The sequence below is a fragment of the Poromitra crassiceps genome, assembly GCF_964638095.1.
Source record: "Poromitra crassiceps genome assembly, chromosome: 7".
Lineage (NCBI taxonomy): Eukaryota > Metazoa > Chordata > Actinopteri > Beryciformes > Melamphaidae > Poromitra > Poromitra crassiceps.
The window spans coordinates 49,191,303-49,214,305 of record NC_139628.1 but is presented as its reverse complement, the minus strand read 5'-3'; the positions used below and the strand labels follow the sequence as shown (position 1 = coordinate 49,214,305).

Below are 23,003 nucleotides of genomic sequence, written 5' to 3'. Positions count from 1 at the left end.
CTCAACACACGGTAACTACATACTACACTCACACTGATGCCTCTCAACACACGGTAACTACATACTACACTCACACTGATGCCTCTCAACACACGGTAACTACATACTACACTCACACTGATGCCTCTCAACACACGGTAACTACATACTACACTCACACTGATGCCTCTCAACTAGGGGTGTCACGGTACATGTATTCGTCCCGTGAATTTACGGTATGACCCTCACGGTACCTCGTTTCACGGTACATGAAACGACACGACGAATACGTAAAATCCAGAAGCACCTAAACGCTGTTTGAACGGCATTGAATTGAATTGAATTAAACGCCACAGAAGAAGACACACCAAAACAACACAAGGGCCATAGAAATCCGCGTTCACAGAATGGGACGTTTTGTGGCGATAAGCTGTTTTGCAAATTCTGTCAACATCAAGCCAACGAGGTAAGCTTGCCAATGTAACGTTACGTAGCCGCGACAAATTCCTTTATAGTTGCGCGTTGCGGCTAAACGTTACATAACACTGACAAGGCTGTTAACTTGTAAACAAGCAACATACATCGCGTGGGATGAGTGATGCGGTCAAGCAGACATCTGCGGATGCACAGGCAAGCTGCAGTGAGGAAGAGGCGATGACTCCTTGTCATGTTCCAATAATCCATTAGATGACCGAACGTAATCATATTATGCTAAACAAAACTCACATCCAATAACGTTAAGGCGCTGACAGGGTTCTTTCCCGTACTTACTGGGAAAGTGAAACCCACCCCGTTGTCTGTCAGACAGTGGGGGTATCTTTCAACTAACCTCGCGTCACCAGGCTCTTCTCGGCGAGAAAGAGCCTGGCTCCCGCCCACAATTGATTTTGTCACCCTACTGGTTCCAGCCTAGAGCCCGCCCTAGACCGGATGGCAGCGTTTCTAGCTCGTCAACTTTCACGTTAACTTGACAATTTGACCCACGTATCAGAATCCTCTTTCACCGTTTTGACCGGTGTGTCAGGCGGTGGTGGCGGAGATGCCATATTGCATGAACGTTTTGTTTTATGTAACGCTAGCTTTGTTTTGATCAGACTCTAGTTTAGGTAACATCACTGCGTCAAGCTAACGGCAACAAAGACGTTGTTAGGCGCATTGCCATCCGGTGTTAATTCTGGGTCCGGGGTTTACGCCCCCATGACAAAAAGCGGGGTGGAAGGTGCCCAGACTACTTTCAACAGGGGTAAAGAAGTTTTTCTTCTTCTGCCGTTTTATTCTTCTTCTGAACATGTAGGTATTTTGACGTTGACTAAAGAAACACTGCCGCCTAGTGGCCGCTTTTAGATAGGATTCCAAATTAGTGCTTACATCAAACGCAAATGCTACATAAAACAAATACAACAGGGGGAGGGGTTGGTGGGAGTATTAGGCTACTCCACACATGCGCTCTGTTTACAAACTTGTGTACAATAAAGATTTAAAGTGGGGGGAAATGTCTTTGCCCTGTCAAACAGCTGGAATACAGACATCTGAGAGGGAGGCGCACCCCACACTTTGAAAATCACTGCTCTAGAGTAAAACCTTTTTGTGTGGATTGCCTAGATCTTATTAAATAGTGGACATTTATTCATTCCCACATATTAGACACTATTTCTGATGGTAAAAATAGCGTAAAAAGCAGAATTCAGACATATTCAAAGGGAAAAAAACAGAATTTGGGATTTGTTGCTTTTTTTCCCCATTTTCGTACCGTGCCGTAGTGACTTTTGTGTACCGTGACACCCCTACTCTCAACGCACGGTAACTACATACTACACTCACACTGATGCCTCTCAACACACGGTAACTACATACTACACTCACACTGATGCCTCTCAACGCACGGTAACTACATACTACACTCACACTGATGCCTCTCAACGCACGGTAACTACATACTACACTCACACTGATGCCTCTCAACACACGGTAACTACATACTACACTCACACTGATGCCTCTCAACGCACGGTAACTACATACTACACTCACACTGATGCCTCTCAAAACACGGTAACTACATACTACACTCACACTGATGCCTCTCAACGCACGGTAACTACATACTACACTCACACTGATGCCTCTCAACACACGGTAACTACATACTACACTCACACATTCACTCTCTGACCCATCAGACTCTGGAGTCTCGGCTGAAGACCACTTTAGGTGAGGACCTGGGGGAGGCCTTGTCCAACGGCACTGTCCTCTGCCAGCTGGCCAATCACATTCGACCGCGCTCCGTGTCAATCATCCACATTCCGTCCCCAGCAGTGGTGAGTCTCAACACCGCCCCCTACACCACATTCATTATGAGTACTTATTCTCTCAGACAAGGACATTTAACCTTAGTGATAGTTTTGTGTCTCACAGCTCTCATCTAACGTTACTTACCAGCACTGAAACTGACAGTTTGACCATGCAGCCAGCAGGGCATACATACTGTATGAGCAAATGAGTTGTTATGGGCTGTGGCTGTCATTTATTTGATGTGATTATTATTGCACATTTTTTATAGCATTTTCATTTCAATAAAAAGGAATTTCTATGTGCCCCCCGTCGAAGCCTCAAGTATATTCAAATACTTCTCACTGAAGCCTAGAAAAAAATCGTATTTGGGAACAGCCCTAGTTTTTTTTACCCTACTCCCTCCCTACCAAGAAATGTTTACTGAAAAGATGCACGATGTTGGATTTTTCTGACGATATCCGATATACCGATATTTTCCAACTCTTTTGGCCAACTGCCGATACCGATATATTTTTCCCGCCTAATTTCAGAGAACAAGAAGTCTCTCCTGTAGTGGAAATTAACACATTATGCCTACCATCATGGTGATGGCCCACTGGCAGATGCAGACATAAATACAATGCTTATCAAGCATTGTATTTATGTCAAACATCGAGCATTTAGTCATAATTAATCGGCCGATACTGATGACGTGCTGATATATATGAGATATCATACATCCCTAAATGTTACTGCAGCATGTTATTGTCCTCTATGGATGTTGTTGTGATGTTGTGTTTGCTGTGACCCCCCCCCCTCTTTACCACACACCCCCCCCCCCCCCCCCCTCAGCCAAAGCTGAGCTCGGCAAAGTGCCGACTAAACGTGGAGAACTTCATCGCAGCCTGTCGCAAGCTGGGAGTCCCTGAGGTAAAAACCTGACCACTGTTTCTCTGTTTCTGCTTTTGGCCTTTCTCCATGAGAGCATTTGACATTATTTATAGATGCAACACAATTTTATTGATTTTATATTGTAGGGGTCCCTCTGTTTCTCGATCAACCAAGGGGTCCTTGGCTGAAAAAGGTTTAAGACCCCTGGTCTATAGTTATGGCGATGGGCAGGAAAGACGACCTGTACTGTACTCTGATTGGACACACCTACAGTACATGTTATGTTGTCAAGCATTTGCCATGTGCTGTAAGCTCACTCATGTTTGTCTGAGTTATTCGCTCTAGGGTTTGACTGATATTATGGGTTGGCCGATACTCACACCAATAGTTTAGTATTGAAGCTGCTGATAGCCGATATTTTGTGCTGATATTTGATATCTTTAAATTTGATCATCTTCATGCCAAAATATGTATTTAATAATAATATTTATTGATTATTGTTTTCATACTGGAATTGTCTTCTTGTCACATTTAGACCATTGGACACTAAGACAGGATACTGATGCTGTTATCACATATTCATGGATAGGGTGTCCAGGTAGTGCAGCGGTAGATTCCCTGCCTTCCAACACGACGGTCGCAGGTTCGAGCCCCCGTGTTGCCTCCGGCTTGGTTGGGCGCCGTCCATACAGGCACATTTGGCCGTGTCTGTTTGTGGTGCAGGGTAAACTCCTCGCTGTCAGGTGAAAAGAAGCGGCTGGCGACTGCACATGTATCGGAGGAAGCACGTGCTAGTCTACAACTCTCCCCAGATCGGCAGAGGGGGCGGAGCAACGACCGGGACAGCAAGGGGGAATTGGCCAAGTAGAACTGGGGATAAAATGGGGGAAATTGTAATTTTTTTAATCCGATTATTTATTTATTTTAATCTAATAATAATATAATATAATAATAGGTAATCAATCAAACTGCATCATATCAGAGGTAGACAAATCTGATTTTGAATAAAAAGACAATATCGGCCCCATGTATCAGTCTAACCCTAATTTTGTCGCTGTCGGGTGGAAAGCTTGTATCACCAAATCCCCCCCCTCCCAAACATGGGAATGACTTTTCTTCCTTGTGAAAAGAGATACAAGTTTTCCAGCCAACAGCAGCAATTTGCTCTGTGTAATTCTACACTCCATTATGTTACCTCTGCTTCCTGGAGTCAGCCTTGTTTTAACCTCCTCTCCTTCCTCCTTCTCTTCTCTTCTCTTCTCTTCTCTTCTCTTCTCTTCTCTTCTCTTCTCTTCTCTTCTCTTCTCTCTGTCTGTCTCTCTCTCTCTGTGTCTCTCTCTCTGCCTGTCTCTCTGCTTGTTTCTCTCTGTCTGTCTGTCTCTGTCTGCCTGTCTGTCTCTCTCTCTCTCTCTCTCTCTCTCTGTCTGTCTCTCTGTGCAGACGGAGGTGTGTGTGTGCTCTGATGTGTTTGTGTGTAAGCTGCCCGCTGTGCTGCGCTGTGTCACCGCCCTGCTGGCCACTGCACAAGAGGGGCGGGGCATGGCGGAGGACAGGCCACGCGCCCTCGCCTCCTCCTCGCTGCTGTCCACAGGCTTCCTGCTCTTCTACTGTGTAGCCATGGCCCTCCTCTACGCCCTCTACTGCCTCCTCCTCCGCTAAAGGAGCAACGGACAACTGCACATATATATTTATATACACAAAACATGTCTGTGCGTCCATTACTTACTGTACACACGTACACACAGTCACGCAGATGTGCCTAAAACAAGCAGCTGTGGAGTTTAAAGGATAAGGTCACCCAAAAATCCAAATTTTGTCATCTACTCACCCCATGCTGATGGAAGGACCGGTGAAGTTTTTTAGTCCACAAGACATTTGTTTCACAGGAAAACACTGTTGCAGGATTCTCCTAAACGATTGAAGTGAAGGGTGACTAGCAACACTGTGTTGCTGTGAATTGTTGTGTGGAGTAAAAAAAACTTCACCCGTCCTTCCATTAGCATGTGGGTGTGTAGATAATGACTGCATTTAAATTTTTGGCTGAACTTATCCTTTAATCAGGAATGCAGGAACACATGCAACACACGCACACATGCAGGGTAGCTGTTCCCACAGTTGCCATCTCAGACAATACTCTGGTGTGTGTGTGTGTGTGTGTGTGTGTGTGTGTGTGTGTGTGTGTGTGTGTGTGTGTGTGTGTGTGTGTGTGTGTGTGTGTGTGTGTGTGTGTGTGTGTGTGTGTTCAGTATGCATAACGTCCCTGCCCCACACAGCAGATGCTGTCAGTGTGTACAGACAGACAGCTGCCCTCTGTCTGCGGCACAGCACACTACACGCACAGCCCATGGCTTTGAGTCATGATGGGAAACACTACTTTGATACTTTATAGACAGACACAAAATAGTGCTAAAGTAAAGTATACTATTTTTCTTTTATACAAAGAGTTTGACTTGGTCAAAGTAAACTCTTTTTATAAAAAAGCGTTTTACGAAACGTCTGGGAAAATGAATGGGGAATTCACTTCCCTAGGCCCCATGCCGAACCTGGCACTCTTATGAGCAGATGAACATTTGCCTTAGCCTAGCCTTAGCCTTAGCCTTCACGCTAACACACACACTCTAGCACAGCCTGTCTGTAGCAGAAGACAGATTTAGTGTACAAACACTTCTCCGAGGCAGAAAAAATCTGATTGAGGTCAAATTATCACCCAACTATTTTGATCATCAATTAATAAATTTCAGTCATTTTTAAAGAAAGAAAAAAGTAAAACTCCAGCTTGTTAACTGTGAGTATTTTCTGGTTTCTTTATGAAAGTGAACTGAATCGCTTTGGGTTGTGGACAAAACAAGACATTTGAGGACGTCATCTTGGGCTTTGGGAAACACTGATCGACATTTTTCGCCATTTTCTGACATTTTATAGACCAAACTAATCGATTAATCAAAAAGATAATCAAGAGATTAATCGACAATAAAAAGTAATGGGTAGTTGCAGCCCTAATTACCTCTTGTCATTTTCACTGGGCATTTAGCCAGAAAAACGTAGGCTCTTTAAGTCAATAACCATTTTCCTTTTTTCCAACGCGATGATTTCTGCCTCCCTGAAACGTGTGCATGGTTTGTAGCTAAAACTGGAGTCTGCATGTCTGTAGCTCATCCACTTGTCCAGAGAGGGGAAACCTGTGAAATTTAAAGGGATAGTTAACTTTTTTCTAAGTCTAGCCCTATTTGCTACTTCCCACTGATGATGTTGATTGAGTTCTATCTCAGCACAATCCATGCTGTTCCTCATAGTAGCTCTGGAAAGTTGGGCAAAAACTAATGCAAGGTCAATGGCGTCACGCTCCTGTATGGGGCTAGGCTTTAAAAAAATGTGAACTATCCCTTTAACCCGAGCCTGAACTGTGAATGTGATTTAAAGCCTTGAGAAAGATGCCAGTTCCTAAATGTGGCACCACAGTGACCGTGGTGCTGAAGGGGTTAATAAAGACTAATAAGAGGGCCAAAGTCACTTCCGGGTTAGGCATACGAACAGAGGGATTTCATTTGCCATTCATTTTTCCATAAATATTTCATAACATGCAAAAATAGTTTGACTTGGTCAAAACAAGTGATTCAGCTATATTTAGAATCAGGAGAGACCATAGAACATTTCACTCGGACACACACACATCTATATATATGCACCGTGTATACCATATATATATGTGTGTGTGTCCATCCAAGTGAAATGTTCTATGATCTTGTGATTCTAAATATAGCTTATATTTTGATATTTTGATCAAGTAAAACTATTTTTATAAGCATTTTATGAAATGTTTATGGAAAAGTCAATGGTGGATGAAATCCCTTGCTACATATGCCTAACCCGGAAGGGGGCCAGCCGACACCACTCTCACTCTCACACACGCACCCCACCCTGCTTGTGTTTGTCCATGCTACATGTCCAGCAGGGGGCGGTGTTGTCACACTTCATGTGTCAAACTGATGGTACAAAACCCTCTGAGGTTGTGTGTATAAAGTCCTTTTTGTTGTGTGGTCACGTAGACCAGCTTACTTTGCTTCATGTCTGTATAAATGTACACAACTTATTAAATTATTGTTTTTGTTATTTATTTTGGATTATGTTCTATTTGTTTTGTTGTTTCAATGCTTGGTGAAAGAGCAGAGGCCTCTGTAATCCACTTAAATGAACTCACTCACCTCCCAGGCCGGTGAAGTTTTTTAGTCTCGTGGAGTTTTCCAGGGAAACAGAGTTACAGCATTCTCTTAAACAATTGAAGTGGATGGTGACCAACTTTCAGACATAAATAAAAAGTCTCCATACAGTCTGGCGTAATGCAAATCTCCTGAAGCCTTGAGATGCCAAGTTGACTTGAAAAAACGTCATATTTTAACTGAAATCAGCACTGTAGCCGTGAACTCAAAGTGAAAACAGGCCTTTCAGCTCACGGCCACAGTGCAGATTTAAGCTAAAAAACAGGGTGTAAATGACGTCTTTTCAAGTCAACTTTACATCTCAGGGCTTCTGGAGTAGATGGCTAAATTTTCATTGTTTTGTGAACTTATCCTTTAACCAAGTAAACCAATAACCTTAATGCCTCCTGTAGCCTTCTTAAATCAATGTGGCCGCTTTAAATTACAAACACAGGTGAAGTGCATTGAGTCAATATTCAATTATTTAGAGTTAAAATATCATTGATTGTTTAAAAGTGGTATCTTCCAGTGTGGTAAATTGATTCCCTAGAGGCAGAGTTTAGTAGTACATCACATGGCCTCTGCTTTCTCCACCACATGCTGCGTGTTGCTTATTGCTCATAGAAGGTCAATGTCTGTGCAACAACAAGGCTATAGAGTGCCGCAGGTATGAGTCCGGAACACCTGGATGTTGGCACTCCCGGCTCGTATATGTGTAAAAGGCAATGGGATTTTTATGGGAATTTTGGTTAAATGCTTGAAATAAGGTCTGTGGTTAACCAAGGTTTATGAAACGGCGACGTTTGTGTTCAGCAGGATAATCTTCATAAACAAGGACCACTTTTATGACTTTTGAAGCTTTTTCTGAAAATCGCATTTACGCTTCAAAAGTCATAAAAGTGTTCCTCATGCATTTAACCAAAATCCCCATACAAAAATCCCATTGACCTTTACACCTATGAACCAGGAAGTGCAGGGACTTCTGGGTAAGCCTACAAACATGCGCCATCCCTGCAGTACTCTATTGGAGTAATAATACTCCACAAGTAGGGTTGGAATGATGTGGGGTTTTGAAGGCTTATGGACTGAAGCTGCTGATAATTTGAGCCGATAGTGAAAATGTTGAAATGTGACCCTTTTCATGCTCAAGATATGTCACGTATTCAATGTTTTCTCCAGAATGTTATTCTTATCCGAGTAGAAATGTGTCTGAAAGGTACAATGGAGCTCTCCACTGAAACCCAGAACAATGACTTTTTATCATTAGCCAGAACCTCACCTGCTCAGACATGGGTCAAACCTTAAACTATTATAGAGAGCCGAAGTCACGCCTGCTTCTGGGTTAAGCATACGAACCAAGGGATTTCATCCACCATTTTATTTTCCATAGATATTTCATAAAATGCTTATAAGAAGTTTTACTTAGTCAAACCAAGCGATTCAGCGTAGATGTTTTTTCTAATCCGCATTTTTTTTGTCTGATTTAAAGGTTATGGTCTCCTGATTATAAATATAGCTGAATCATATTTTGTTTTGACCCAAGTAAAACTATTTTTATAAGCACATTACTAAATGTCTATGGAAAAAAGAATGGCGGATGAAATCCCTTGGTTCTTGATTTGGCCCTATGATTGGACAATTCAAATGCAAACCCTACTCCCAAGTCACATGAGCAGTACTTCTCCTGTGAGGCATTCAGTTTATATCACAATACCAAACTTGAGTTCATTAATAGCACACCTGAAATGTACTGCTGTGGGTCTTAACAGAGTTGTCCCTATAGTCTTTGGTCCAGATTTTCTTTGATAAACTCGTCCTATACTTCATGAGGCTAATCCTTGTACGCTCTCCACACCTACACCTATGCTGTTGTCTAGAATGGTGCTTCTCAAAGTGGGGGTACGGGGACCCCCAGGAGTCCTTGAGGGGGTTCCAGGGGGTCACCAGCAAAAAGAGGAATACTGCAGTATATTTTCACTATAATTCCATCCATTAGTAACACAATGACAGAATGTAGGACTATTCTGGTCATGAGTTTCATACACGTTCTGTAATAAAACATCTCAAAGCAAAAATGTTATCAAATGTGGGTCCGGTCTAAAAAGTTTGAGAACCACTGATCTAGAAGTCCACTCTCTGCCTGTCTGCTACACTATAACACTTTTTTTTAAATCTCACCAACCAATAGCCTGCTGTTAAAATGGAATTCATACTGCTTCAATCAAAATGTATATTTTATAAAAGTGAAACTGGATAAGCACCATAATTCATCCACTGGCTTAGACCAAACTATATTCTTAAAAGATGTTAGCACAATACGAATGCTGTTGTATTTTATAATATTTATATAATACCCTTATATTTAATGAGAATACCTTTTTGAGTTTATACAAATCTATATGTTTTTTGTTTTCTCTCGCTGTAAAGAAATTATTAAAAAAACAACAAAGGAATTGATGCCGTTTGTCTGCTTGTGTGTCTGCCTGCTAGTGTTCTTGCTTATTGTCAACCAGCTGAAGACTTAAAGTGTGATCAGGGTATCTGCAGGTTCTTAAAAGGGATTATTTAAGGTATATTTAAGGTCTTAAAAATATTACAATTTCTTAAATCTAGTTATTAGCCTACAAAAAAAAGTTAGTACAATCTTAAATTTTGAAATGTCAGGCTTCAACTAGTTTAAGCAGAGTTGGAAAGTATGCCAAACAAAATAGGACAGATGCCATGAATTTAGTAGTTTGACTAATATATGAATGGGAAATATCAGTAGAGGTTTGATTTTCTTATGTTGTATTACTTGTATGAAGCTTCCAGTTGACAGCACGTTTAACCTGTACCCTATTAAAAAAAAGTTTTATGTATAACTAAAATGTGAACAGAAATCTTTGAAATTGATGCAGTATTGACCAAGATCGCTTCAGTTGGCAGCCGCTTTTCCCACATGCCCCTACTGCACTATTTGGTGCACCAAGGGATAGAAAAAAGAAAAGAAAATATGGTCCAGGTTGGAAAAATACCAAAATTATCCTTTAATATAATCTAACAAACTCGTTGGACTTCAGGCCCCTTCATTTCTGTCCTTTTTCTTATTCTGCTCATTTATAGTTTCACAACTTTCTTTATTTACTTTTCTATGTCCAACCAGAGATAGGCTCAACTTTGTTACCTCCGCCAAGACGCCAGATGGTTGTCCGTCTGTTTGTTAGCAGGATTACGGCAAAACTACTGGGCCGATTTTCATTCAACTTGGTGGGAGGGTATAGCAAGGAAGAACCCTTTCCATTTTGGAGCAGATCTGATCTGGGGCAGATCAATGGGAGGGGGCGGGGTTTGGGAATAGGGGCCATAGGCTATAGCCATAGAATGGTTGAGGAGATGTGTGCCTTGGCGGAGGTCACTTCTAGTCTCTTAAATGTTTGGTTTATTCAGTTCATGCAGCGTTGAAAAGGCCTTAAATTATCTTAAGGGTTCCTCTGTGAAGCCTGCAGATCCCCTGATGCTCCCTGTTGCCTTGCGCTTTAGCCTCTCCAGAGGCTGGTCTGCTCTCCACAGCAGGCCGTGGTCAGCTGTAGCTGCCCTGGCAGAGTGGAGCAGGTGAGTGTGTGAGGTCCAGGTAAGCTGCCCTGGCAGAGCGGAGCAGGTGAGTGTGTTAGCAGAGGTCCAAAACCTTCTGACTGAGGCTCAAACACAGAACCTCAACACTTTAATGCAGCTGTCAAACTCTGTGAGCCAGTCTTACAGGGTCAGGTTATTTCCGTCAGAGCTTTTCAGTCTTCACTTGGGAAGTTGTTCTTCAAAATTTAAGCTTTCACTGTCTGAGGCTCAAACCCACGAGCTCAAAAGTGACCGAGGCTCACACCAATAAGCTCCAAACTGGTGGGCAGCTATCAAACTCTCTGAGCCACTGGGTCACTCTTCTTACAACAGGTTTTTTCTCCGGCTTTTCGCTCTGTCAACCTAGTGATGTCATCAAGCAGCACCCTAGTTGGTGAAAAGGTGGAAATCTTCTAGCATCTTTCTAGCAAATCTATGTACATTTCGGACTTGAAAGCAGTGTCCTGTCTTGCCTGAGGTGAAATGCAAATGAACGATGCAGTGATATGATGAAATGTTTCATGTCCTCTTTATGGTAAAAAAAAAAAGTATATATATATATATATATATATATATATATATATATATATATATATATATATATATATATATATATATATATATATGAAGTGATTGTTTATATGCATCCACTGCCTTCTAACCTCTCTGACCCCCCCTTCCTCCCTGGCTCCAGGATGCGCTGTGTTCCCCCCTGCTCATCCTGGAGGAGGAGGGGCTGTGTGGGCTGGCCCAGACCGTGCAGGCGCTGGCGGACCTACCCCCCCGCCTAAGGAGCCAGGCCGCCACAGACCCCCAGACGGGACCCCCCCGCCCAAAGAGCCAGGCCTCCACAGACCCCCAGACGGGACTCCCCGGGTCTGACCCGGGCTCCACAACCTGCTAGCACTGCCTAGTCACACTTGAGTGTTACCAGACCCAAGAGATTCATCTCCGTGTTCGTTTTTTTACCATGCTTCATATTGAATGTCTGTCTTCCAAATATAATTGATAAACCTGAAATGCATCTTTTGTAAGTGATTGAAAAGCTTTGGATTTGTAGCGTCTTCATTTTTACGATTTATTTATTTGACTTTATCTTATACACAACATGACATTGGGCAGTGATACAGATGTTACATATTTCCAAGTTCAAGGGCGTGCACGTGCGTGTCCAGCGGGCGAGCTGCAGGGCCAGCTCAGTGAGCTGGAATCGAACACGCGTAGCGCCCGAGACGCCTAGTATGGTATAATCACGCTAGCTTTAAAAATGAGCTCCAGTAGAGCCTCTGAAGGACAGTAATATCAGCCACAGATTTGTGTGTGTGTGTGTGTGTGTGTGTGTGTGTGTCAAATCAACCTGCCTCTGCCTGTCTCACACACACAGGTTGAACTTTTTACAGCGGGATCTCATGTTCAACTTTTTTTAACCAAATTCTGTTTTTTCTCTCTCTCTGCCTAGGTCTCTCGCCCACAGGAAACCCAGGGTAAAAAAGTTAAATCGCTGCTGTAAAACATCTTGAATCTGATGTTTGTGTGCATGTGTGGGGGGGGGGGGGGGGGGGATCTCTGAACTGTGCAGTTGAACAGTTCAGAACCAGCTCAGAAAGTCCCTGAAAACTTGTAATGGTAGAATTTTTTCTTTTTACATGCAGATAATCTTTTATCTATAATAAACAACATCAATTGATATACTAAGTAGTTAAAATCATACTAAGGTCAGGTGGTTTCATGCATGCAATTTTTGTTTAATCTGCACTATTTTAATCTTAAAGATCTTTTTTGGGTATATTATGCTTTATTGACAGCTGTAAAGTGTGAGAGAGACACAGAAGGGTGTGGGAGAGAAAGAGAGAGAGTAGAACATGCAGCAAATGATCACAAGCTGGATTTGAACCGGGGTCACTGCAGAAACGACTGAGCCTTACATGGTACACACTCAACTCACTGAGCCACCGAGGAACCCCTGCTAGGTGTCATTTTAAATGTATTACTTCATTCAACAGCCAATCAGTAAACACATCCTCAAACACCTGCTAGCTGATGTAGGAGTCTAGTCAGTCTCTGACTCTAGCTCAGTCAGATAAACAGCTTCTCACTCGTTCAATTCCAACCTACTTCACTCTTTATGCTCTGTGTTGTTGTCAGTCTGAACACTGTGTAGAATTCAGAAGATGAACTCCAAACAGCTCTTAGCTCAGCAGGTTGAGTCCCTGTGTCTGTGTTGCTACCTGACAGGTGAATTATTGGTTTGATTCCCCACCGCCCCTATCTTTACCGGCCCACTTTAATATGCTCAAATGAATTAGAATTGTAATAAAAACTAAAAGAAGATTGTTATGCCTATTTCCACTTTTATTCTAATATAAATAAATGATGGATGGAAGACAAAAAAGTTAAAGGAAAATAACATAAAGAATGTGATGAAAGCACCTGACTTTAATGTAAATATAATTTAACTTAATTTATTATTTAGTGTTATTATAAAAAAAAAAAAATGATTATCTGCACTGTCCTTGGAGCTGGAATAGCCGTATGCATGTAAAAAATTCAATATTCTTTTCTACCATTACAGGTTTTCAGGGACTTTCTGAACTGGTTCTGATAAACTGCACAGTTCAGAGATCCCCCCTACACACACACATCAGATTTATGATGTTTTACAGCAGAGATTTAACTTTTTTACCCTGGGTTTCCTGTGGGCGAGAGACCTAGGCAGAGTGATAGAGAGAGCGAGAAAAAACAGAATTTGGTTAAAAAAAGTTCAACCTGCCTCTGCCTGTCTCACACACACAGGTTGAACTTTTTACAGCGGGATCTCGTGTTCAACTTTTTTTAACCAAATTCTGTTTTCTGATAGAAATAAGATGATGAAGGAGACTAGTCAGTCCCTGACTCTAGCTCAACTCACTGGTACAAATCTCACCTCACCTGTCTCACTCTTTATGCTCTGTGTTATTGTCAGTGTCATTCCTTTCCTCCTCTGTGTGTGTGTGATTGAGAAATGAGATGCAGGTGGTGTTCATCCTAATTGGCCTGGTCAGGTGTCAGATTGCTGCTGGCTGATTGGCTGGTGGAGAGCATTTAAGCCAGCTGATGCCATCCTGTCGCCCCTTGCTCTCCTCATTCCCAACGATGATGGCTGCTGTGCTGACTGCTGTGTTCTGTCAGGTAGGAACTGTGTGTAGACCTACTTTAGTAGTTCTGCAGAACTTATTAAGATGTGTCTTTATCTTGGTAGACCTGTGCAGTCTAAACTGTAAATAGTTACCTTCCAGATCTACACTTTTGTACACTGTAAATAACACTTACCCAAGTAGCAGAAAGTAGGGGGAGAAGCCCTTTAGTTTTTTGTAACATTTTCTGATGTTTATTTTGTAGGAGCTTATAGGTAAGAGCTGTGTCTCTTATTTAATCCATCATTTTCTTTTCTTAGGTAAACTTAAGGTTGGGGATTAGTTTGATTGGTTAGTTGTGTTGGGGCCATGCTGTGCTCTGAAACTAAACCTGCTACTTGTGAACTTGTGATGGTGGTTTGGCTGATCATCCTTGGGAGTGGGAAGAGTGGGGGCACTTTTGTGTTGCGGTCCCGTTCCCCGAGGCCGGTTCCTAACATAATTGGGTGCTCGGCTGCTTTTCTCATTCGTCAGCACGTCGTCTGTGAGTGTGTGTGTATATTTTATATGTTTGTCTGGTGGGCAGTCTTTGTGCAGGTGGTAAATGGTGTTAGTCAAGGTGGCTTTGCATGGAGCTGAGGAAGCTCATGGTGGTAAAGCTGGTGGAGATGTTTGTTGGAGGAGGAGCCGGGCAGAGGGGACCAGTAAGACTGAGGAGGGGCGTGGCAGGGCCGTCAGTAGCACCGTTTCTCCTCTTTCTGTGTAGACTGCTACCCTACAAGAGTCTCCGTACATAGACTTGCCTGTCACTCTGACTCCCAAGCCGTCTAAATCAGCGATACAGACGTATTTACAAGTGTCACAGAAACATTTCAAAGCCACATATTGAGAAGAGTTCATAGCTTCTCGACGTCGGGGTTAGAAAGCTTGACGCTGCTCATAAATGCCTCTTTTCATCTGAAGTCTGTGCTGGTGATATTTTTTACCGAGCCTTTGGCCAGAGTGGCGCTGTGACGGCTGAGAGCTCTAACCTGGAAAAAATATCACCAGCACAGACTTCAGATGAAAAGAGGCATTTATGAGCAGCGTCGAGCTTTCTAACTCCGACGTCGAGAAGCGATGAACCCTTCTCAATATGTGGCTTTGAAATGTTTCTGTGACACTTGTAAATACGTCTATCACTGATTTAGACGGCTTGGGAGTCAGAGTGACAGGCAAGTCTATGTACGGAGACTCTTGTAGGGTAGCATAGTCTACACAGAAAGAGGAGAAACGGTGCTACTGACGGCCCTGCCACGCCCCTCCTCAGTCTTACTGGTCCCCTCTGACCGGCTCCTCCTCCAACAAACATCTCCACCAGCTTTACCACCATGAGCTTCCTCAGCTCCATGCAAAGGCACCTTGACTAACACCATTTACCACCTGCACAGACTGCCCATCAGACAAATATATAAAATATATATATACTCAGACGTGCTGACTAACGAGAAAAGCGGGCGACCCCCTAATTATGTTAGGAACCGGCCTCGGGGAAGGCAACACAAAAGTGCCCCCACTCTTCCCACTCCCAAAGATGATCAGCCAAACCACCATCACAAGTTCACAAGTAGCAGGTTTAGTTTCAGAGCACAGCATGGCCCCAACATCAACAAATCAAACTAATCGCCAACCTTAAACTTACCTAATAAAAGGATGGATTAAAAAATAAATAGACACAGCTCTCACCTATAAGCTCCTACAAAATAAACATGAGAATGTTACAAAACTAAAGGGCTTCTCCCTCCTACTACTTGGGTAAGAGTTATTTAGTGTAAAAAAGTATAGATTTGGAAGGTAGCTATTTACAGTTTGGACTGCACAAGTCTACCTCGACAAGGACAGATCTTTAAGTTCTAAAGAACTACCAAAGTAGGCCTACACACAGTGCCTACCTGACAGAACAAAGAGTCAGCAGGGCAGCCAATGCAGCCATCATCGGTGGCAATGACTGCAAGGGATGGCATCAACCCATTTAACAGTGCAGACACAGTTGGTGAAATAAAAGTTGGGCTATCATTCAAAACTATTTTAGCTAGCTATAGCATCTAAACATTTGAGTCATGTGTTCACATCATTCCTTTCCTCAGTGTGTAATTGAACCAAGAGTCCACTCATTGTACTCCCAACTATGATTGCTCTCTGGTGACTCTTTATTGTGTTCTGTCAGGTAGGAACTGTGTAGGCCTACTTAATTCTTCAGAACTTGAAGATGTGTTATCTTGGTGGACCTGTGCAGTCTAAACTGTAAATAACTACTTCCAGCTCCACACTTTTGTACACTAACATCTTACCCAAGTTAAAGTAGGAAGGTAGTTTTTTGTAACATTTTCTCACATTTATTTTGTAGGAGCTTATAGGTGAGAGCTGTCTTTTATTTAATCCATCCTTTTCTTAGGTAAGTTTAAGGTTGGGGATTAGTTTGTTGTTGGGGCCATGCTGTGCTCTGAAACCAAACCTGCGACTTGTGAACTTGTGATGGTGGTTTGGCTGATCATCCTTGGGAGTGGGAAGAGTGGGGGCACTTTTGTGTTGCGGTCCCGTTCTTAACATAATTGGGGGCTCGTCCGCTTTTCTCGTTCGTCAGCACGTCGTCTGAGTGTATATATATATATATATTATATGTTTGTCTGGTGGGCAGTCTTTGTGCAGGTGGTAAATGGTGTGCATGGAGCTGAGGAAGCTCATGGTGGTAAAGCTGGTGGAGATGTTTGTTGGAGGAGGAGCCGGTCAGAGGGGACCAGTAAGACTGAGGAGGGGCGTGACAAGGCAGGGCCGTCAGTAGCACAGTTTCTCCTCTTTCTGTGTAGACTATGCTACCCTACAAGAGTCCCGTCTCCGTACATAGACTTGCCTGTGACTGACTCCCAAGCCATCTAAATCAGTGATACAGACGTATTTACAAGTGTCACAGAAACATTTCAAAGCCACATATTGAGAAGGGTTCATCGCTTCTCGACATCGGGGTTAGAAAGCTCGACGCTGCTCATAAATGCCTCTTTTCATCTGAAGTCTGTGCTGGTGATATTTTTTCCAGGTTAGAGCTCCCAGCCATCAGAGCGCTCAACAGCGCCACTCTGGCCGAAAGCTCGGTAAAAAATATCACCAGCACAGACTTCAGATGAAAAGAGGCATTTATGAGCAGCGACAAGCTTTCTAACCCCGATGTCGAGAAGCTATGAACTCTTCTTCTCAATATGTGGCTTTGAAATGTTTCTGTGACACTTGTAAATACGTCTGTATCGCTGATTTAGACGGCTTGGGAGTCAGAGTGACAGGCAAGTCTATGTACGGAGACTCTTGTAGGGTAGCAGTCTACACAGAAAGCGGAGAAACAGTGCTACTGACGGCCCTGCCTTGTCACGCCCCTCCTCAGTCTTACTGGTCCCCTCTGACCGGCTCCTCCTCCAACAAACATCTCCACCAGCTTTACCACCATGAGCTTCCTCAGCTCCATGCAAAGGCACCTTGACTAACACCATTTACCACCTGCACAAAGACTGCCCACCAGACAAACATAAAATATATATATACACACACGACGTGCTGACGAATGAGAAAAGCAGACGAGCACCCAATTATGTTAGGAACCGGCCTCGGGGAACCGGACCGCAACACAAAAGTGCCCCCACTCTTCCCACTCCCAAGGATGATCAGCCAAACCACCATCACAAGTTAACGAGTAGCAGGTTTAGTTTCAGAGCACAGCATGGCCCCAACATAAACAAACCAATCAAACTAATCCCCAACCTTAAATTTACCTAAGAAAAGAAAATGGATTAAATAAGAGACACAGCTCTTACCTATAAGCTCCTACAAAATAAACATCAGAAAATGTTACAAAAAACTAAAGGGCTTCTCCCCCTACTTTCTGCTACTTGGGTAAGTGTTATTTACAGTGTACAAAAGTGTAGATCTGGAAGGTAACTATTTACAGTTTAGACTGCACAGGTCTACCAAGATAAAGACACATCTTAATAAAGTTCTGCAGAACTACTAAAGTAGGTCTACACACAGTTCCTACCTGACAGAACACAGCAGTCAGCACAGCAGCCATCATCGTTGGGAATGAGGAGAGCAAGGGGCGACAGGATGGCATCAGCTGGCTTAAATGCTCTCCACCAGCCAATCAGCCAGCAGCAATCTGACACCTGACCAGGCCAATTAGGATGAACACCACCTGCATCTCATTTCTCAATCACACACACACAGAGGAGGAAAGGAATGATGAACACATGAGAGAAATATACAAGGACTGAATGTGAACATTAGCTTCTGTAGCTAATTGAGTTTATAATGACTCAGAGCTTGGGACACCTTGTATATTAGCCTGTATTATCCCATACATGTAAAAAGCAGCTGTGATGGCAAAAATTAGGCTTACAACATATACAGTATATAAAATATGTGACTGTGTGTGTGTTTTGTACATGATTAGTTCATTAACTATGGGCTTAATTATAAATGAGTTATGACTGAACGTTACTATAAAGCACACATGGGCAACATACGGCCCCCTGTGTGGCCTGCGATGGAATTGCAAATTTTTTTTTTTTTTTTTTTTACAGTGCACCTGAACGCAACATGCAAGATACCCGCTGAATAAGTGTCCAAATGTTCATGTCATTCTGGCCAATATTCTTCTGTTATAGCATTTCAGTCTGGAATATGGAATATCTTTCAATAATCTTTATGACTAAAAGGCCAAAAGTAATCTCATGTGTAAGAAATGGCTGTTCTACATTGAGGTAGAAATTTAAATAATTAACTTGTTGGTTTTGGATTTATTTAGCTTCAAGAGTGCATGTTCGTGTGACCCTCAACACAGGCTTTGAGAATCCCGGCCACTTACTGATACTTATGCTTAAATTAACCCACTCATATTCTGGTTTATTTCAAGAAAAACATTTCGGATAGTGGAAATTCTAATTGGCTGGTAACTTTAAAATCTAGCAGCCATATTGGCAGGTGGTGAAGGCCGTTCAGCCCTCAGCAAAATCTGGTAGCGAGGACTTTTTTTGTGGCCCTCTCTATCATCACAGTTGCCCATCCATTACGGCATGACAATATTTGTTCGGCCCCCGGCAACAATCTGGATTTCTCATGTGGCCCCCCATGAAAAATAGTTGCCCAGCCCTGCTATAGAAGGAAGAAAGATAAGTCACAACATTCAGCTTTTGCATTGAGGCTAGATTGGGGCTAGACTTTAGGGACAGTTCTAAGTGATGTTTGTGTAGATGGGCCATTGTATTTAATTGAGCAGTATTCTGCCATGTGACCTGTATGCAGAATATGAATTATATTATATGGGGAGACATTTATTTTTTGTATCATTTTAAAGCAACAGTACAGTAAAGAGGATATTAATCTAACATGATGTCTGTAGTTCTTTATAGATCTAGCCTCTTAATTTTGCTCTCAAAGTGCACCAGATTGAAGCATTTTACTTTAAAATGGACACAATTTTCAATCCGGGGGGGCACAGCGCCCCCTGGGCACCCCAAGCCGCGCTAAAACGACCTCAGTATTTCTCAAACCCTGGCTACGGGCCTGCAGGTAGACTGTTGGTTCGATTCCCGATGGAGGAGACATATTACAGCACTACTCTCTTTAACATCACCAGCGTAGCGCCTCCTACAGGCAGATACACAGAGCCTCCTACAGATCCACAGAAATGGACACCGTGGACAGACTGCAAAAATCCACCAAAATGGACACTGTGGACAGACTGCAAAGAGATCCAGACATGTCGTATACTGAGTCTAGAGCAGTTTTTCAAAAAGTTATTTTTTACGCCTATAGCCAGGACAGGACTTTATGCATCTTAAAATATGTTTTGAAGGGACCTTTTAAGTTGAATAGTATTTGAATTATATTAATATGATGTGAGTTTTTATTCACCTTGCACAGAACACATTTTACTTTTATACTTGAGTACATTTCAGAGCCTGTACTTTTTTCCTTTTACTTGAGTAATTAAGTTGAATCAGTACTTCTGCTTTACCAGTCTTTTTTTAGTACATTTCAGAGCCTGTACTTTTTTCCTTTTACTTGAGTAATTAAGTTGAATCAGTACTTCTGCTTTACCAGTCTTTTTTTTACACAAATAACTGTACTTCTACTTAATCAGAGCAACAATGTGATTACATTTGCAATGACAAGAAAAAATTACACGTCTGTGCAATAGGCTAAGTAGGCCTATTGTAACGAACTTCCAGTATCTCATGCTTGTTGATTTAATGATTGTTTTGCACCTGCTGCTCACGTTTGAGATACTTCTGGCTCGCCTGGAAAGAAGGTGGGAGCAGCCGCGTACAGTCAGCCAATCAGAGGCAGAGAGGGGCGGGTCGTGCCTTCGCCATCATTGGAAAAAAAAATATTGCGCACCCTAACGACACGGCTGTAGAGCAGAATGGCTCTGCTGTAAAATCCTCATAGACGTTTTTTTTGTCAAGTTAAAACAGTCTATTACACCGGAAGCGGAAGAAGCACCCATCAGGCATCATGGCAGCTAGAAATAAGGTGGATATATTCCCTTCAATTAGGCTACAGATGTAGGGGAAAAAAGAAAATTACGAAAAAAGACTCAAGCTCTTTCATGGCTGTACTCGAACGCAGCTCAAGTGCTGCTGATAGAGCCAGCATGTGGGCCAGCTGTGAGTCTGCCTTGACTTTATTAATAACTCTGGCTTTAATCACCAGTCAATTAGCAGGCGGCCTAATTGACTATCAGTGTAACCGCTCGATCAAGCTCCGCCTTTCAGAACCCACCGTCTGCTGCCGGCTTATCGCCTCCGGCTTCCTTCTGCTTGATAAGAAGCGTCCACGCACATACACACACACTCTCTTATGCTTATGAATGCTCACACTTGCGTATGTAAATGGCGGCGGTGCGATTCGTATCACATCAGATGTCGGAGCGAACCCTGTGAGACGAGGCGGGGTGGGGGGGTGGAGGAGAGGTGGAGGGTGGAGAGGCGGGGTGGGGGGTGGAGGCCTGGAGGGGATGTAGTTGAAGATGGGTATGACCCCCCCACGCTCCACAGGGATGGTTATCAGCACTGTGACTGCTTGGCCGCTCCTCATACTGAGGAAGAGGAGTGTTCAATGGAGAGGTTATTATTGATAAACCCTAAACCCCGAGTTATTATAGTTTAGTATTTAGGATTTTGTTTATCCCCTGTGGCCATCTATTTGTCAGGGGCAAGATTTAAGAAGTTCAGAATAGGTGGTTGACCGCTTGAGGTAAGCCCAGGTGGTTGACTGCTTCAAGATTATTTAATAGCCATAGTAAGTAAACATGACCATGTAAAAGTCCATGTCAAGTAAAGTCCTTTAATTGTCTGTGGGATCATGTCCATGGTTGACTGCTTGAGGTAAAGCTGGCTGGTTGACTGCTTGAGGCCAGAGATAAAGGCTTCAGGTGAGGGAGAACTCAGAGCATTTGGTCGACCTAAATACCCCTGCTCCCCGTACAGATGGTTCGATTTAACGTGGCATGGGATCAAGTTGGAGGAGAGGAACAGGATTACGTTAAGGAACGACTGCCCAACATGACTTCACTATAAAAAAAAAAAACAAGAGGAACGTGAAACCTCTACATTTTATTATCAAAACTATCAGCATGGAACGATTCAATCATCTAAAAGCTCTTTCCTCAACTTGAGTCAACTGGAACGTAGTGAACTTGCAGCATGTACAGTAGAGACTTTGAAGAGGTTTCATTAAGCCCATGGCACACCAATCAAACATCATCCACCAAGTTGTTGGATAATGTTTGGTTGGTGTGTGTGTGTGCCATGGGCTAAACACATGGTGTGTGTGTGTGCCATGGGCTAAACACATGGTGTGTGTGTGTGCCATGGGCTAAACACAGACAAACAAGGTTTGAACATGTGGGATCTGACCAAACGTCTCCAAACAAGGACAGACAGCCATGGCACACCAAACAAACATCTGTGTTTGTTGTAGAATGTGTGATTGGTGTGCCATGGGGCTTTAGGGCTGGGTATGGCGGTATCCACTGAAATAACCCAGTACCAAGTGGTATGGAAACTTCTCCAGTCAAACGAGACCTGCATTTGATCTTTTTGTACATAGATCTAGAAAAAATAATATTTGTATGGTTTGGCTCACAGCCAATCACCACAAATGATTTAATGTGATGTGTGAGAAGGCTCTTAAAAAATGAAAAAATAGGCACATCACTTTGAGGGATCAGAGATGACCTGATGAACAGCTGAGGCTCGAAACGTTGCCTTAGTCTTTCAGAAGTGAAGCATTATTTGAAACGTTGCCTTAGTCTTTCAGAAGTGAAGCATTATTTGAAACGTTGCCTTAGTCTTTCAGAAGTGAAGCATTATTTGAAACATTGTCTTAGTCTTTCAGAAGTGAAGCATTATTTGAAACATTGTCTTAGTCTTTCAGAAGTGAAGCATTATTTGAAACATTGTCTTAGTCTTTCAGAAGTGAAGCATTATTTGAAACGTTGTCTTAGTCTTTCAGAAGTGAAGCATTATTTGAAACATTGTCTTAGTCTTTCAGAAGTGAAGCATTATTTGAAACATTGTCTTAGTCTTTCAGAAGTGAAGCATTATTTGAAACGTTGCCTTAGTCTTTCAGAAGTGAAGCATTATTTGAAACATTGTCTTAGTCTTTCAGAAGTGAAGCATTATTTGAAACGTTGCCTTAGTCTTTCAGAAGTGAAGCATTATTTGAAACATTGTCTTAGTCTTTCAGAAGTGAAGCATTATTTGAAACATTGCCTTAGTCTTTCAGAAGTGAAGCATTATTTGAAACGTTGCCTTAGTCTTTCAGAAGTGAAGCATTATTTGAAACGTTGTCTTAGTCTTTCAGAAGTGAAGCATTATTTGAAACATTGTCTTAGTCTTTCAGAAGTGAAGCATTATTTGAAACATTGTCTTAG

General features: G+C 42.6%; 1 protein-coding gene across 1 annotated transcript in view; it reads left to right on the top strand.

Annotated features, from left to right (window-relative positions):
- The window catches only part of lrch4 (leucine-rich repeats and calponin homology (CH) domain containing 4), a 64,972-nt gene extending 53,033 nt beyond the window's left edge, over positions 1-11,939 (top strand). Inside the window, exons 16-18 of the mRNA XM_083640602.1 lie at positions 2,160-2,297; positions 3,103-3,180; positions 11,623-11,939. Of these exons, the coding sequence (XP_083496728.1) occupies positions 2,160-2,297; positions 3,103-3,180; positions 11,623-11,832 (426 nt within the window). The 3' untranslated portion in view covers positions 11,833-11,939. The remainder of the gene's footprint in view (positions 1-2,159; positions 2,298-3,102; positions 3,181-11,622) is intronic.
- Positions 11,940-23,003: the final 11,064 nt, after the last annotated feature.